Source organism: Lipotes vexillifer, unplaced genomic scaffold (assembly GCF_000442215.2).
Source record: "Lipotes vexillifer unplaced genomic scaffold, Lipotes_vexillifer_v1.1 scaffold2435, whole genome shotgun sequence".
Lineage (NCBI taxonomy): Eukaryota > Metazoa > Chordata > Mammalia > Artiodactyla > Lipotidae > Lipotes > Lipotes vexillifer.
The window spans coordinates 19,067-37,796 of NW_006769857.1; the positions used below are offsets into that span (position 1 = coordinate 19,067).

At 35.9% G+C, this 18,730-nt stretch overlaps 1 protein-coding gene across 1 annotated transcript in view; it reads left to right on the top strand.

The window, feature by feature from the left end:
• The window catches only part of TNNI3K (TNNI3 interacting kinase), a gene marked incomplete at its 5' end in the record, with an annotated part of 199,563 nt that overhangs the window by 15,403 nt on the left and 165,430 nt on the right, over nucleotides 1-18,730 (top strand). The window contains 6 exons of the mRNA XM_007445903.1: nucleotides 9,140-9,226; nucleotides 9,800-9,856; nucleotides 10,808-10,900; nucleotides 10,987-11,044; nucleotides 11,171-11,365; nucleotides 12,101-12,205. Coding sequence (XP_007445965.1) covers nucleotides 9,140-9,226; nucleotides 9,800-9,856; nucleotides 10,808-10,900; nucleotides 10,987-11,044; nucleotides 11,171-11,365; nucleotides 12,101-12,205 — 595 coding nt within the window. The remainder of the gene's footprint in view (nucleotides 1-9,139; nucleotides 9,227-9,799; nucleotides 9,857-10,807; nucleotides 10,901-10,986; nucleotides 11,045-11,170; nucleotides 11,366-12,100; nucleotides 12,206-18,730) is intronic.

The following is an 18,730-nucleotide window of genomic DNA, read 5'->3' on the forward strand; positions in this document are numbered from 1 at the left end:
CTTTCCCTTGGGTACAAAGGACTTCTATGAATCAATTTAAATTAGCCAGAAGAAATAGCCAGCAGCCTGCTTGTGTTCAAATCCCCTGCCCTAATCACCAGTAGGGAAAACCCATTGAAAAGACCTACACATAATCTTACATCCATTGCATTAAAGATGAAACTGCTGAATTGAAAAGATCTCAGCCAATTAGAATTGAGCACATAGCTCAATAGTGTGTCTGGCAGTTAGATTTGAAAGGGCTGCCTTTGACAAAGAAAAGCACTCCTTTATGTCAGGCTGTTTAGGGTCAGAAAATAACCCAGACTAGAAACAGAACTAAAACTTATCTGCTTCAGTACTGACACCAGTTAAAGTAATTTACAGAGGCTCCTATCCCAATATCTAATTACCCAGAATACAATATTTGTATACAGCAGAACTACTCTAATTCACAGTGACAGGGAGCTGCAGTTGGAGAATTAGTGAGTAAGTGAGCAAAAACAATAAAAATCAAGGTTCCTGTACCATGATATATACTTTGTTCATTCCTTTTGACAAGTGTAGTGTGGTGTGAATTATTTATAGTAAATGTACCATAGTGTATTCTCTAAAAGTAATGAAGTCTTACAGTTGTGAGTTTCTACAGTTTTCAGCCAGTAAAAAATAACTAAGAGATAAGGGTGAGGGAGGAGTAGAAGGAAAAAGAGGCGGCGTCATTAAATATTTTGATAACTCTTCATCCATGGATTATAAACTCCCAAGTTTCTTCTATATTGAATTCTTACCTCTTTGGAGTTTACTTAGTTTAATGAACATAGTTTAGTGTGCTAGGGTGGATTGGGTTGGGATAGAGGAAGGAATAAACAAAAGATTTAGATGGTGTTTTAAAATCTATGTGCAATTTTGTGTCTACTGGTTACCTTTCTACATGTTTAGTTAACGCTCTCTTTTAAAAAATAAATAAATAAAATAATACCAACTCTCATTAGAATAGGAAGAACTTTTACTCTTATGGGGGATAACACAAAAAATTTTGAGACATCATAACTGTGTAAGAAGCTACAAACATTAATACAAACAGCAGAAGAGAACTTACATTAATTAATCACTTATTACATATGCATACATAATATGTATATAATTTAATTATCAAAATAACCCTTTAAATTGGTATTACCTTTGTATTACAGATAAAATGTTTGAGACTTGGAGGTGTTGTCACACTAGCTCGAACCACACAGCTCTTAGGTGGAGAGCTGATACCAAACAGAGGTCTGTCTCATTGCACAGTTCAACTGCTTACCACCTCATTCAGAATCAGATAGATCTAAGTCCAAATCCCATACTTATTACTTAATGACCTTGGGCAAGTTATTTAACTGAGCCTTAATCTTCAGACTTAAAATGAGTAAATTAATAACCACTTTAAGAATTTTGCTGAGGGTTAGGGATAAGATGTAAATGTCTGGATCACAGATTCTCAATAAAAATAGTGGTATCTGTTGTTATTAAGTGCATAGCAGAGATACAATCATGCTCCACAAAGCTTCCAAATCTTACAGTCTTTCCTCATTTACAACATGCTTTAGTGTCCAGTAAGAAATATGACATTGACATATTAGGATAATGGTCATATTCTTTAAACCTCCTAATGAAGCATTTTATCCCTGCCAAACACCACTAGACAAACCCAGAATATATAAAAGCTTGTGTTATTTGGTTGTATATATATATCTTGTTTATGACTTAAGTAATACCATTCATTTAAGACTTAAAATTTAAGGACTACAGCAAGATCAAAGAGGTTTTGAAAATCACTAATCAAAATATTAAGCAATTTAAAATCATTGTTCTAATATGTATAGTTGCGTGCAAATATATAACATAATATTTTAGAATTTTAGTACAAATTTGCAAGTCTTTACTACAGCAGGATTTTCCTCCTCAGTCATAGAGAAATATCAAAGATTCTATGGCCATGTTTTCAAAACATTACACCATCTGACGTGCTGGATCCCTTTACTTGGATATCTGAGGAGCATGTAAAACTCAACAAGTCCAAAATTGAACTTAATATCTTTTTTGCCCTCATCAGTCAGGTTCTTCTACCATATCCCTTATTCATTATGTCATTTAACGGCATTGCCGTTCACTTAGCACCTGAGTCAAAAATCTGGATTGATGCTTGAGTACTTTTTCTCTCTCAACCTCCACTCCCCCATATCCATTCAATCAAAAAGTCTTTTTATTTTACTTCATACTTACATTTTGAATCCATCCTTTTTTCTTATTATTATTGTCACTGTTTTAACCCATAACCTTATCCTCCTTCTCCTGATCCATTTTAATAGTCTCATAACTACTTTTTTTTTGTCTTCGGCATCTTTTGATTCCATTTTCTAACTGTAGTCTGAAAGATGTATCCAAGCTGTAAATAGGACCATATCATTCCCAGATTAAAATCCTTCACTGACACACTATCACCTTAGGGAAAAAAGTCTCAGTTTATTATCATGGCATACCCTGTGCCCTTCCTACCTCTCAAAACTCATATCCAGTCCCTCCTGGCACATGAGTGACCCCACATGCTGCAATCGTCATCACATTCACTAGATCCCTACCATTCACTAAAGGTTCACTCTATGCCAAGCACATTTTACATCACATTATCCCATCAAGTCTACACAACAACCCTGTTAAGCCAGCATCTCTTTACGTGGTAGTTATGCAAAACTACTCGCTTCTCTATGCATGTCATGCTATTCCATGCTTCCAAGCCTTTTCTCAAGCAGTCCTCTCTCTACACCCTCCCACCCTGCCTACCTGACTTCACTTCTTAAATTTCTTAATTGTATGTAACCTTCAAGACTCAGTTTATGGATCCTCTCTTCCAGAAAGTCTCCCCTGACACTCCAGCCTAATACACACACCCTTTCTTGATGTTTTATTGTGCCATAGGCACATTTCTATCTCATGTTGAAACATTCTTGCCCTAAACTTTTTGAGAACAAACATTTGGGCTGTTAATCTTGATCTTCCAAAAACTTAGCTCAATGGCTGATTCCTAATAGCTGCTCAATACACATTTGTTGAAGTGAAATAGAGAATGAGCAGATATTTCAGTCATAACAGTCTATTCCATGTCTCACTACATGGCATCTGATCAATCATAATATAGTTGATCTTTTCAAGAATACTAATTACCGCTATTCTGTTTTCTCTGTAGGGATTTTTGAAATATCATAGTTTTTTTTAATTAACTGAACAATCCTAATACTCAAATTAATAGGCAGAAGATTTTAAAGAATATTCTAAATACAGCTCCTCTTTCTATTCATTGGAACTGCAAAATTTTTTACTCTGACTAGAATTCTTTTATTTTCCTTTTTTTCTTAATCAACTCATGCTTATCTTTCAAGTTCAGCTTAAAAGACAGTTCCGCAAGGAACTCTTCCCTGACCCCTCCAGCCTATTGTAAAATAGCATCGTTATGCACATTCACAGCATCCTCTACCTTTCCTTCCTAGAGCTTGGCTAAATACAATTTATATTTATATTTTTTTTCTTTTCTACTACACAACATTCATTACAACAGTAAAGAGCATTTCTGTTTCAACATTACACTCTCGTACTTTGTACTTTTAATCCATTCATTCAAAAAGAGTGTTATAAACTTAATGTTCTAGACAGTATACTAGGAACTGAGGTAAAACAGTGAGTGAAACAGACAATATCTCCCTGCGCTTAAAAAGTTTGCATTTCTAACAGAAAACACAGGTCATGAGCAAGATAACAAATGGAAACTATCAGATAATAATAAGAGCTATGAATAAAATAAAAAGTAAGTTAAAAGTTGTTAAGTAAAATGTACAAAGATGGCAAGTAAAAAGTTCAAGGACACTAAAATGGAAAAGTCACAGAGGGCTTCCCTGGGAAGATGTTGTTTGAGCTGGTCTCTAATGGGCACTCAATAAATATTGGAAGAAAGGGGAAGGGAAAATAAAGGCAAAATGGGAAGGGAGAAAAAGAGGAAAGAGGAATGTTAAATGGCTTGGTTTGTAATATAATGTCCTTTTGGCAAAAGCATTCATCCTTGTGGATTTGTACCTCAAGATGAAGGAGGACTGGTGACATTCTTGTCTGGGCCTGGTGATTAAGGGATAAGAATCATGGAGGAAGCAGGGGGTGTGTTCTCTTTCTTGTGATATCAAAGTAAAGTATCTGTCAGATTTAAGTCATGAGAAGATGTAGCAAGTCTGGAATATTTGTTGCCTCTGATTTAATTGTCAGTGAATGGGACCAGTACTGTCAGGAGGAAAATGAGCCATAGAAGTGCAAACATCCTCTGATCTCACTTTTCAATGTTTCTGGAAAGTGCGTTTTTAACATGATGGGAAAGGGGGATAGTAAAATATTGAGCAAAGTCTCATCAATATCATTGCTGTGAGAGTTTTATTTTTTGAGGCACATGTAAAAAATGGCCCAGACTGCTCTTTTGATGACCTGGGCATGTGGTACATAGGAGATCAATAAGAATTTCTTGGCTTCCATAATCGAGATCAAATCTCCATGTTTTCTACTTAATCTCAGACCCACACGGTGTCAGAGTCACAAAAGTCTAAGTACTGGTGTCATTCACCATTAATCTTCAGATCTAGTTCTTAAAATGATTTTCGTAGCAAGCTTTCTTCTATGTCCTTAAAATAATTTCTCATAGCGATGAACAGCATTCATTGTTTCTAAGATGAAATGGTGGAGACTGAGAGACAACCTTATAGGGAAATAGTAAAATGTGTACTTTTTCTTCTTGAATAATTAGGAATCCTCTGTTGTATGCATGCCCGTGATGTAGATACTAAATTCTCCATGTGACAGCCCTTCGGATGGACTTGTAGCCTTAAAGAACAACCTCGGTTTTAAAATAAAGAGCTATTCAGAAAGTTTGGGGGTGGGGGAAATCACTCCAAATGTAAGGAGTAAAGGAACATAAGAAAAAGACAAATGAAAGGGGAAGCATGGCATTTCGGGAATATAGACAAGACTGGAAGAGTAGGGAGCAGGAAACGAAAGGCACTTCAAGCCAGCAGGAGAGTCCCATTTGCTAAAACCCTTGGGGGCACTAATGAATAATACTCTGAAAGTACAAATCATTATTCTAACTGCATTAGGCTAATATCATAGCAACCTCCTATTTGGGTAAAATACTTGGATGTAGATAGTACATTCTTAGATATGGGAAAACATTTTATTTAATTAGTGGGACTTCGATTATCTCTGGACATGTTCCATTAGTGTGCCTTGGTTATCTGGGTATATCCATTATCAGGAGTTTGGCTTACAAGTCCATTTAGTGAGTTCCATCAAGGCATTTTTCTGCTTAACCCCTCATAGCCAAGTATCAGGGAGCTGGGTGCTAGTGGTTTTTAGGTTTCTTTGCATACACTTATAATTTGTCAGTGCAGTGAGAGCAGAGGAGAATTTCCCATACATGTGTGCTTCAGCCCACAGGTAGCAGAAGGTGGGAAATCAGGCAGAGATGCCTTCCAGAGCCAAGAGGGCCTCTTGGCATTTCCCTGGCAGCCTCATGCTTATCATCAGCCAGAACTCAGGCACTCATTAGGCTCTTGATGAAAAGCATCCTAAAGAAAATGCCAGCAAATTGTACCACTGCGCTGGCAGGAAATTAAAACTGCTCAGAACAAGTGGAGCCAAGAGAGCTGTTGAGATGAAAGGTAACATCAAGGGTGTGATCACTGACTCACACAGGCCTTCAGGATTCAAGATGTGGCTTTCTGCTTCATTAGGGAAAGCAGGAGGTGCTCTCGGCGGTCAGCCACAGTCAGTCCAGCAGAGGGGCTGAGACAGGTGAGGAGGTGGGCTCTGTGAATTAAGGTTTGTTGTACTTGGGTAAATGCTTGTGGTTTGGGTTGTTTTCTCTCTCCAAAGGAGCCTATCCTAGGAAAAACAGAAATAAGAAAAAAAACTTGTTTTTGATTTGTTTTTCCTGGTCCCAAACACTTAAAGATCAAATTAAGTAAAATAAAAACTCCAAAAGCACCACAGGTCCTGTTAAAGTAGGAGCAGACAGTGTGGATAGGAGCAGATAAAACCTTAGAACCTAAGAATCTAGCAAGGGGACAGATGAAGGGGTGTTTTAATTCCACAGGAAATTCTTGGTGGTGGTGCTAATTTATCCTTAGGCTCAAATGGCCATTAGCAATGGGGAGGAAAGAAAAGCTGTACCAACATGCAAACAAAGCACACTGAGATTTGATTTTCATCACAACTAAAGGTGATAGGCAGAGCAATGGCCCCCAAAGATGCCGAGGTCCTATTCCCTGGAACCTGTGAGTATGCTGCCTTACATGGCAAATAGCAAAGGGAATTAGGATTGCAGATGGAATTAAGGCTGATGACTAGCTGACTTTGAGAGAGAGAATATCCTGAATTTTCCAGGTGGGCTCAATGTAATGACAGGGGTCCTTAAATATGGAAGCAGAAACAGAAGCCAGAGTGATACGATGTGAGAAGGACTCAGGCCAGCCGTTGATGGCTTTGAAGATATAGAAAGGGGGCCACAAGCCAAGAAATGTTGGTGGCCTCTAGAAGCTGGAAAAGGCAAGGAAACTGCTGTTCCTCTAGGAGGAATGCAGCCCTGCCAACACCTTGATTTTAGCCCAGTGAGAACCGTGTCGGACTCTGACCTCCAGGACTATAAGATAACAAAGTTGAATTGTTTAGGCCGCTAGATTTGTGGTAATTAACAATGGCAGCAAGAAAAATTGAATATATTGGTATTTAGAAAATTTATCTGAAGTTCCGAAAACAAGTTTCCAAGTTCATTTACAATTCTTGAGGCAAAATAGTGAAGCAAGAAAGCAGTGAAAAGATCCAAAAGGCATATTTATGTGTTAGAACTGTTAGGCATATTACATATATAATCTCACTTAGTCTTTACAACAGCCTTATGAAGATGCATCATCAGTTGTAATCTGTAAACAAGGATATGTTTGAAAAGTAAAGACAAACCATGTCCTTCAATTAATTAAAATCCTCTAGTAGTCCCCCATCTCATCTGCATTAAAACACAAACTCCTTATCCTAACCTATAAAGCTATAAAGCTCCACATCAATAATATCAAAGTGTGGGCTACTGATCAGCATCACCTGGGACTTTGTGAGAAAAGCAACTCTCAGGTCCCACTACAGGCCTTTTCAATCAGGATCTCTGAGAGTAGGACTCAGGAATCTGTAGTTTAACATGCACTCCAGGTGATTCTCATACAATAACATTTGAGACGCACTACCCCACATGATGTGCACTCACCAACTTCTCCAGCCAAGCCTGCTGCCACTCATCCTTGCTTGTGATGCTCCAGCCACACTGACCATCTTTCATTTTCTGAACATGTCATGCTTTCTCCCATTTGGGGCTCTTTTCATTCTCTTTTCCTTCTGACTAGTAGGCTCTTCCTTTAGAAATTTACCTGTTGGCTTATGTCTTTCATGTTTTAAGGTTTCCCTGATTGTGAGCACATGAGAGTCCAAAGAAAGAGTATTGATGGGACTGGTTCCCCATTATTTCATCATAACCTGTGTCTATGATTTGAGAAAATCATAGATCTGCCAGTCATGAATAGAAAGCTATGGATGATAAGAAAATGGACCCTAGTTGTTAACTCCGTAGATTTAAGTTTTGCTACAAGTTTTAACAATCATAGTCACAATTCTTTTTTTGTTTTTTTATCTTGAGGAATCTGGACTTGGGATGTTACATTTGAAAAAGCTTTTAGTGCTGATAAACATCTTAATCATTTCATCTTATGATCCTGCATGCTCTATTAATTTTAATTCTTTTCTGAAGGGAGGATTTAATAAGCAGGCACAACTCACAGCATATACTCTATACATTAGCTAGGTGTATTCAAACCAGTGTTAACTCTGAACCCTTCGTGGTAGATAAGCACTTATACTTTTTCAGTTTCTAAATTTTCCCCTTTTTACAGTGAGTTCTGTTGCATTTCACAAGTTTCTTGGCAGGGTCTTTAAGGTTGATTTTGTTTTCTTGTATAAATTAGCTACAGTAGATTATTTTCACAGTTAAAGCATAAGATAGTGCCAAAGTGTAGTTCTATTGAAAATTGTTTCTACTCAGAGGAGCATTTAGCATTTTTATTTTTATATTTTATTTAGCATTTTCACAATTATAAGTCCCTAGTACAATTAACAAACTCCCCAATTTTGGTGGTGTTATGTAATAGAAATTTATTTCTCAGTCATGTAACAGTCCAGGGTGGGCATTTCTGGTCAGTGGATGGCTTTCTCCCCTCCCGTATGGCCTCAGAGCCCTCTGCATCCAGCCAGCAGATAGGGAGAGGAGAGAAGACTCACTTGTTTCTTACAGTCCAGGCCTGGAAGTGATTTCACTTTTGCTCATATTTACTTGATGGGAATTTGTCACAAGGCCACAGTTGGCTGCAAGACGGATACGGAGTTGTTGTCCCTGGGTGGGCAGCCATTCCCAGTGACAAAATCACTCTGTGAATGGGAACTACAAATATTGGTAGGCAGCCAGCTGTCTCCTGCCACAAAAACCTATGCAGATTATCTTAATGCCCTGTTATACTGCAGTTGCCAGCCAAATGTAATGCTAAATCACAGCAAATACATCTCTCCTTCCTGGTTACCAAATGTGCTTTTCACCCTTGTAATCGTGCTCTTATTATATACCCCCATAGCACTTGATATGTACTCATTTAGAAATTCTCATCATTTTTATTATTTGTTCAATTACACTAAACTTCCTGAGGGTAAGACCATAGTTGCCTTGTTCATTGCATCCCCACCCCCATACCCAACATAGTGCCTAAAATAGCACATCACATATATCAGTCTTTTTTTGTTAATTGAAGTGTACTTGACTTACAATATTATATTAGTTTCAGGTGTACAACTTAGTGATTTGATACTGTTATACATTACAAAATGATAGTAGAGTTTGAATGAATGAGTGAAAGCACTAAATTTCTATTGCAATGTATTACCTCTTAAGATTAATCTGGTTTCAAGCTACCTTGGTTATTTTTCGATTAGGTGGTAAGCTGAATAAATCAAACAAGAATTAAGACCCTTTGTCCTTCTTTGTCTTTTCATAAAGGACATGATGCAATTGTCACACTCCTGAAACATTATAAGAGACCTCAGGATGAATTGCCCTGTAATGAATATTCTCAGCCTGGAGGAGGTACCCCCTTTCTTATTAAATTTTCATTGTTAGTGCAATATTGTGCCTAAAGGTAAACCTGCGTTTCTATTACCAACATTCTGGGGTTAGGGATGAAGGCATGTCAGATCAGCTTGATTTTAAGAAGATTTACATCTGGGTGAGGCTGAAAATAAAGAAGCCCCCACTTAGGCTACTTTCTGACTCACCAGTCTGCAGTTCCTCCAAGTTTTACATTCCCTGGACTGGATGTTTATGAGGCTGGTGCATGACTGGGAAGGCCTGGGTAAGCTGAGAGCAGTCATTTTCCACTTCAGTAATCTATTAAGACAGGACATAGAATACTCATATGCAGACACAAATTAAATCCACTGGAGTCTGCTAGACCTTGGATTTTTATTTTTAATCATTTTATGTACCCTCTAAATAAACACTTGCTGTACAGTTTCAGTATCTAGAGAAAAACCTAGACTTAAGTTAGAGTCTCATTTGGTGGTGTTAGCAAATTTCTTTTGTCATGTGCTACTTTTTATAGTGCTTAGCTTTTATGGAAAAAAATGTTTGCTACCTTTAACTCTATAATTTGATTTCTAGATGGCTCCTATGTGTCTGTTCCATCCCCTTTGGGGAAGATTAAAAGCATGACAAAAGGTATTTTAATATGGGACAGTTGTTATATTTTATTACTAACAATAGCTATTGCCTCAAATATGATAACTTTCTATTTTGTTTTATATATTACAAATGACTATTTTGCAAGCATAAATAATATTATTAACAGACCATTCCTTCCATAATTAACCTCATCTGCTATGTTATTTTGCATATGTCCTCTTAGTTCATGAAGGTATAATGGTGAAAATTCCATATGAATATTAAAAGAAGATCAAATTCACATAGACATTTGTATTTTTAATGAAATATAAATTATAAATATTAATATCTTTAAGGAGAATTGGGAAAAGGTTTGTCATAGGGAAAAAAATTGAAAAATAAATTATTTTCCAAAGATCCCAAATAAGTAATACTTTGGGAACTTTTCTGAATGTATGCTATACACAGAAATTAATACCATTGAATCAGGAAAGTAAAAAATATTCAACTGTAAATTTATATTTATTTAGAATTTGAAGTTTTAAAAAATTATTTTTGGTTTTGAATGTTTCTTCTGAATAATTCATATGCTTATTTCCTAAATGGCATCTCTTGAAGGTTTAGTTTATGGATATTTGACTAAGCTTTTTGTGACAGGTTGCTGGGATTGACCAGATAAGACTCTTTATATCATGATGTGTTATGGACTGTACTCCAGAGTTGCCACATCATACAGACAAGCTAGTGGTTGACCAAATCAGGAATAAACCCTTAGCTCCGATAACAAAGTTCGGGTAACAGAGACAGAGAACTAACGGGCTTTTAATGTAGGGGAATAGGGATCATTTGTGATAAGGTTTTAGTATCTCCAAGTAGTCAATTACAGTTGGAAAATTAAATGTTACTAGGGTATGATGTTTTTGGTTAAGTATACATGTGCATGTGTGTGTAAGCATCCACATGTGTGCTTTTTATCTTAAAAAATAAAATAATAATTCCTGTTTGCAGAGAAGGCAGATGTTCTCCTTCTAAGGGCTGGATTGCCTTCACATTTCCATCTTCAGCTCTCAGAAATTGAGTTCCATGAGATTATCGGCTCAGGTAACCTAAGAAAATACTAGTCTGTTTTAGTTTAATGAGCTCAGTTCAATAATATGTGTTTACTTGTTTCTTTTAAACAATTTTAGGTTCTTTTGGGAAAGTGTATAAAGGACGATGCAGAAATAAAATAGTGGCTATAAAGCGGTAAGCAAGCAAATGAGAAAATTTAGCATCCAAGTAGAGAAGTAAACTCTGAGAAGTATATTCATGGCTAGCCCCTTGTTTTGATTCATCTGTTGACTGAAGACTTCCTGTTGCTGTCATTTCCAGTTATCGAGCCAACACCTACTGCTCCAAGTCAGATGTGGATATGTTTTGCCGAGAAGTGTCCATTCTCTGCCGGCTCAATCATCCCTGTGTCATTCAGTTTGTGGGTGCTTGCTTGAATGATCCCAGCCAGTTTGCCATCGTCACTCAGTACATATCAGGGGGTTCTCTATTCTCCCTCCTTCATGAACAGAAGAGGTATGGTCTCTGACTTATCATTTTACATGTCATTGAAATTACAGTTGCAACACCTCATATGCTTTCTGCTTAGGTGAGTTTTTACCTTCTGATATCTCTGAGTGCTAGGAAATGTGACATTTTAAAGATGGCTAATAATTTATGCCCAATAATTGTGTTTTAATGACTAGAAAGATTTCTGTGCTTTCTTAACAGGAATTCAGTTTAAGATAACAAATTCAAGGAATTTAAATTGGTAACTGAAGCTTATAATAATTAGGCTAAACTTGACATACCAGTAAAGCAGATATGTCTAAGATCAGAATAAAATAATTACCAGGGGTCACAGTATTTATTTTTTAAAGTTTTAAGAAAGAATAGTCTTGCACGAGTCTAATTTGAATTCACTTCCTAGATCTATGCATATTATAATTAGAATGTGGTTTTTACTCAGTGATTAGATTCCATTTTTATGTTATTACAAAGAAATTAAATATAAAATTACAAAGATTATAAAATCAAGTTGACTGTTTAAATAAGAGGGGTTGGTATCTGAATTGATCTATAATTAAGCATTATCAGATGTAGAAAAGCTATTTTTCCAAATTTGTTGAATCTTTAGCTTAATGTTCAATCAAGCAAAAAAGGCTGAAATTATACAGAATAACAAATCACACACACTACTGATTCCTTTTAGAAAGGTATGGTATTGGCTTTGACCATTTCATCCTCATTAAATCTATTTTTAAATTCTAGGATTCTTGACTTGCAGTCTAAATTAATTATTGCAGTAGATGTTGCCAAAGGTATGGAGTACCTTCACAACTTGACACAGCCAATTATACACCGTGACTTAAACAGGTATTTTTTTCCCTCTAAATAATTAACTTGGAATTGTGTAACTTACTAGGAGTCTAAGACAGATTTCAGTGAAGATACATTTTAGATTTATTGCAGAACACAGTTTTCTACTCTGTGAGTAAGTGGACAGGCTACCATAAGCCTAGGGGATAGAAAGGTTTGTCATTGTCTTTTACAGAAATAGAAAGCTGTATAACTGCCTCTCAGGGAGCTTTCAAATCTGTGAAAAATATGCAGAAGACTATGACATCTGTAAGATTCCCCAGCTAGCTAGTTCTCAGGCCAGTAAAGTCAGATCAAGGATTGAGATCAATGACCATTATAGAATGTCATGTCTCATACAAAGTCAAGTATTATAGTAGGACCTGTTATAAAATTATCTGAAATGCTACTTTTGTGCTAACATTTTGTTATTTTTCTTATAATTATAAACTCAGCCAAAACACAGCAGCTCATTTACCTAGTTATCATGTGAAGATGTTTTCATGTGGCATGGAGACTTGAAACAAATATAGAACTAGAATGTTTCGGTGGTGGAACACCAAAGTTTCCTTTTTTTTTTTTTTTTTTAAATAGTGAACGCTTTCTCTAAGAGAAGTCTTAGAAAAAGGCCGATACACAAAAGGAGCAGCTTTAGTTGAAGGGAGAGTATACAGTGGAAAATTCTGTTCATTTACCATTTCCCACTGCCAAAGAGGGAGATCCTTGAGCCATCTCTCTGGAATCTCAAAGGTGCTAAGGAGAATATCTGGAAAACCACCAATCTGATAAACCACTGGTTTATGAAACAAGCCAGATTATTCAAAATCAATAACTTTCATTTCATGGTTGCCAGTAAGGTTCAAATAGATCCCATATATGATCCTTTATACAAAGCCCACAGTTCTAAAACTGCCCAATATTCATTAATTACTCCAGTCAGTAGCTATTTGGGTATCTGCTATGTTCAAAGCCTTTATACTTGGCACAGTATAGCCAAGTGAAACTTCCATAGACTCCATTCTCAAGGAGCTTTCCTACTCTAGTAGAGGAGAAAAATACCTAAATATGCTCTAGGTATAAAAATAACAAGTTTTCTTAAGGAAATAGTGAAATATTTTCTATAAAATTTCAGAAAAAGAATATTAATTACTTCTGAGAAATTTAGAACAACTTTATGGAATAGGTGACCTTCGGGCTTGACCATAAAGGATGGTTAGAATTTGGAAGAATATCCTAGGCTTAGGGAAGACATGAAAAAAAAAAAAAAAGAGATTAGAAAGTTAAAGACATGTATAGGAGCACTGAATAGTTTCACTTCAGTAGATGAAATGTATAAATGTAGGTAGTGTATTTAATGTGTGAAGAGGACTCTTGGGAAAGAAACATAAACTGAAATAAGAGCACAGAAATTAGTGAATGCTAGAGTAAGGTAGTTTAGACCTTGTTCTGTAAGCAAGAAGGAGGCACTGAGGATGTTAGAGCAAGGAGTCACAAATTTGGGACTGTAGTATGGAAAGATTAATTCAGCGTCTTTATAATAGATCAACTTGAAGGGAAACTAGTGAAGCAGTTGTTGCAGTGATCTAGGTAAGTAATGAAAAGCAGAAGTTCACTAATGGCAGAGGAAATGAAAGGAAGAGACAGATAGGAGAGATAAAATAAATTAGATATGAAGAGTGGTTGAATCTTAGATATTGGAAGTAAACATATATAGGACTCAATCTATTTATAATTGTTTACTAGTTTTCAAATAAAAGTTATTTCTTCCCTGTTATTTTCTTTACCTCTCTTTTAAAAATATTTATGTTAATAAACATATTTTTTCTTTGGGTTTCAGTAACAATGTTCAGGAAACAGATTTAGGTGATAAATTAGCATAATTCCAACTGTGATTTGTGAGTTTTAGGAGTATTGTTTCATTATCCCAACCATCTTTGCATGTGTCATTGAAACAAATGTGCTCACTGAAAGTTTTCTCTTGCTGCAACGCTTCACTTGTGGAGCAACTGAAAGTGTGTTCTGTTGCCCTGTGAGTAAGTTGTTGCCACCAGGTTATAAAGCAGGACCAAAAATATAAATTGTTGTTGATTAAAAGTGAAAATAGAACATGTATTATGTAACAGACATAAGTTTATATTTACCATTTTTTCTGTCTCTAATCTAACCTAAATACTTAAATTGTGCCAAAAAGTCTTCAAGTCTTATGAAACACTATTTCATGGGTGCCTTCAATATAATAGAGTACCAAATTCTTGCATTTATTGTTTGTGGACTATTTTCTACTGCTCTCTAATCTGGTAGCAATAAACATTGTTTTTCAGTTTAATGCAAATGTAGCATGTGTACTGCCCAAAAGAGTCTAAGTCCTTCTCCTCAGGGTTTATTACTACAATCTGGTTAGGGACATAAAACATATGCCCAGGAAGCAAATTAATTGCCATTTAAGGCAGAAAATGATTAAGGGCCAAAATGATTAATCAGCAATTTTCAAAAGATTTTGAGTAAATTAAAAATCAAAGTAGAATGGAAAGCTTCCTGGAGGATGTAGAGCTAAAACTAGACTTTGAAGGATAGGCATGTATCTTTCCTCAGTCTTTTCATAGCATACTAATCCTTGTGTTTGCACAATGCTTACAAAGTCCCTCCCATTGAAATAGGTAGAGGGAAAGATGTACGTCATACAGTGAGGAACTCAGGCATTACATTTGTATTGAAATGACCTGTTTCCATGTTTCTCTCCCCAACTTTTCTGGGCAGGTCAAGGCCTCAGGAACAGCAATCCTGTGCTCTTCATCTCAGATTTCCAAAACTAAACATGGTGTCTTACACAGAGGTGTTCAGTCAATGCATTTTTAACTGAACCAAGTTCTTGAGGCATTTCGATGAATGTCATTTCAGAAAGCAATGGCCTAGTTGGTACAAGTATGACTCCTTGTAGATAGAGTCTGACTAACTTGCCCAATACCTTTTATAGTTCTAAAAGAAAGAAGTTGGTTTAGCTTACAGATCAGCCCACAGAGAGGGGACACTTCTATCTTTGGTTTTGTGGTTGTTAATTTATTTGAGTAAAAGGAAAACACTTTGCCTTTTCCCTTATAAGTTTCTTACCATATAAATCAAGGAATGCTTAAGGAAGTGGTTCTTTCCAATGATGATGATGAGAATTTATTCAGTGCTTACAATGTGAAAGACCTCTGCTAAGCCCTTGTTATGTATGCTCTCATTTAATTTCACAGCAATCCTATAATACAGTTATTATTATGTCCATTTTACTGTAAGGAAACTGACTAAAGATATTAAGCCCACAGCCACATGCTTATAGCTATATTATGCTGACGCAACCACAACAGCAAAACCAAGTCAGTACAGAGAGATAGGAGGAGGCTGGGTGATATTGAATGAGCATTGGCCACATTGATCAACCTTGCTCTTTGTACTTCAGTCCTATAGGCGCAATTCCTGTGACCCAAACCATTTCTCATACCATCTCCTTGTGCTTCTGTGTTTCTGCTTTATTTCTTCTTCTACACCCCATGTTCTGCTAGTATGGAGCAGAAGTTGCATATGAGGCATACAGATATGTCTTCTTTGTCCCATAATGTTTAAATATTTTTAAATGTGTAGCTTTAGGCAGGAAGGTACTTTTCAATTTGTCATAGACCCCACCACCTACCAACTTACCAGTTTATACCTTGTCCAATTTATATGCTCATTTTGTGGCATTGGAGCTTACAAAACATGGTTTACAGCTAAACATTTTAATGTTTTTTACTTAATACTAGCAACTATCTTTGTTTTCTTGGTAAAGTCCATTTTCCAAATTTTTTGATGTTGAAACCAAACATCACTGCAAACATCAAATAAATGGTCTTTTCTGTATTTAAGTAAATAATATAACACTGTAATCAATGAAACAGTGATGTTTCCAACAGAGTGGCCATGGCACTCCCAAGAGAGATATATACGAAAGCATCCTGTAAAGTGTGAAGCACTATAGAAATGCCAGTTGTTATTGTGATTAATCCCTCACTTGTTCCTTTATAGGTCAAGAATGTGGAAGGAAAAACACTCCACAGTATTCTCATCCATACAGATATTTATTTTTATATAACACAACTAATTAATTCGGGGTCTAGGTCTAGATCTGAGGGCTGTTTTTGAGTGTCAGCTTATTCGAGTGACTATAAAGGAAAATAATTAGTGATAACTTAAAAACAGCCAACTTGCTGATGACAAATGACAGATAATTTTAAATGACAATGCTAGTAAAGGCTAAAATAATTTTAATTTTGAAGGTGGATTTAACTAATTTAGTGAAGATTTCAGAAGGTATTAAAGAAAAAATTGATTAAAAATTTTAATAATTCTTTTAAGTTGATGTATGTGTTTGCCTTTCAGTTGAATACAAAATATAAAAACACTGAATTTTTTTAAAAAACAGCAATCAAGTACAAATTAACAAATTATTCATTGTTTTTCTGTTACCTGTTAGGTACAATTGTATTCCTTGATTCACATAGATTTTTTAGAGTTCGCTCTCAGCTATTCCTTTCGCTTGTGACTTTTCTAATAAGTGATTATACAGAAGGAATTTAGCATTCACTGGCAAATATCATCTTGCAAAGAATTCTGAGTACTTGAATGCAGGCCAATTGATTGATTACATTGCAATATTTATGGTAAGTCTTAAAAGAGAACCCTTGAAACTCATGAAATTCTTCACAACTCTGCTTTTGTAAATCTCTAGTATAAAACCTGTCACAAGTGGCATTTTTAATTTTGTCTTTTTTTTCCACTTATTTCTACTTTAAAATTAAGTGAATTAATTAATTAATATAAAATATTTGAATGGTTGATATGAGCCAGTCTATGCTATGCCTGGAGGCACAGCTGAGGATGAGAGACCCGTAGCCCCTCTCCAGCAGAGCTTAGAGCCTAAGTATTATTTCCCAGTCATAAGAATCACCTGGGGGCCCTCATTTAAAAAAAAAAATCAAAAACTCCTTCCTAAAAGGCACAGATTGAGAATGTCCTAAATTGGACCTGAGAATCTATATTTTTAAACAAGATTACCAGCTAATTCTTATAATCAAGCAAGGAGAGAAAACATTGTTCTAGTTGGAGTGTTTCTCACATTTGGCTACACATTAGAATCTCTAGGAAAGCTTTAAGAAAACCCTGATGCTACTTAAATCAGAATCTCAGAGTTGGGGCCCAGGTGTCATATTTTTAGAGAGCAATACAGGTGATTCCAATATACAGGCAGCATTGAGAACTACCTTCTAGTCTAATACCAATTACTCCTCTTAACCATTTGCTATATAATCTCATCCTTCTCTTCTTCCAGGGTGGAGTCGGAATATTGAGAAATCAAGTCACAATGTAATTCCAGATGTTTTGTGAATCATTGCCCTAAATACAATATAATCATTCATTCATTCTTTCATTCAATAACTGACGCAAAAGACAGATCCACATGCTCATGATACGTATGGCACAGAGTAGGTTCCAAGATCCAGCAGTTTCCATGGGAGTTGTGCTATGTATACTAAAGCATTCTTGAGCACCTAATTTATAATTCATACTTATTATTGGAAAAGTTCCCAGGAGTGTAGAATCTTCATAAGCAGCTAAACAGAAGTAAAAGTTTCAATATTAGACAGCTGAAGTGCACACAGTTCATACGAGTATTCAAGGCTATAAAACCCTGGAAGAATATAGACCTATGTATAGTAAATCAATACACACATATATAGAGAAAGACTCACATAAATGTATATGTGAATATTATACATCAATGCACATATAAGCATGCACATTTTCATGTTTTTGTAATGCTTCCATTCTTTCTCATCTGCAGTTCTGAAGAAATTAAGCCCTATGGAAAATGATTTGAGAGATATTTTTCTCAATTCTCCCTAGGATGAGACCTAGCTGTTACCATTTGGGATTCATAGAGAAGTTAATTAATTACATACAAGGGATGCCTTGGGGCTTAGGGCCTGAGGGCTTAAGGGGTGCCTAATTATGAAATGTCTATATCCAAAATTGTAAGATGACTTCAGATTTTCAAAATTAAAAAAAAAAGTTTAAGTAATCAGTTTCAATCTGTGTCAATTTCATTACTACTATGAGTAATGAGGGAAAAGAAAACTAAGCTATACAGCTTTCCAAGATGAAATTTGGATTTGTTTGGCTAAAGTATCTGCTGCAATAACAGACCTCAAAATGTATAATGGTTCAAAAACAATAGAAGTTGTGTCTTGATTGTGTGAATTAACAGGTTGTTGTGGTGGTCCCTCACCCATGAAGTTGTTCAAGACCCATTTTCAGCATGTTGCATCTAGGGTCTCCTTGAGGATCATCTGTATTCAAGTGAGCATAAATGGGACAAGAATATGTGAGACGTGCATGAAATGCTTTGTGGGCCAGGCATTAGAGTGGCATATGTCACTTTCAGTCACATCTCATTGGCTAGAGCTCAAATAGCCATGACTGACTGCAAGGATTACTGGGAAATGTAGTCCAGCTGTGTGCCCAGAA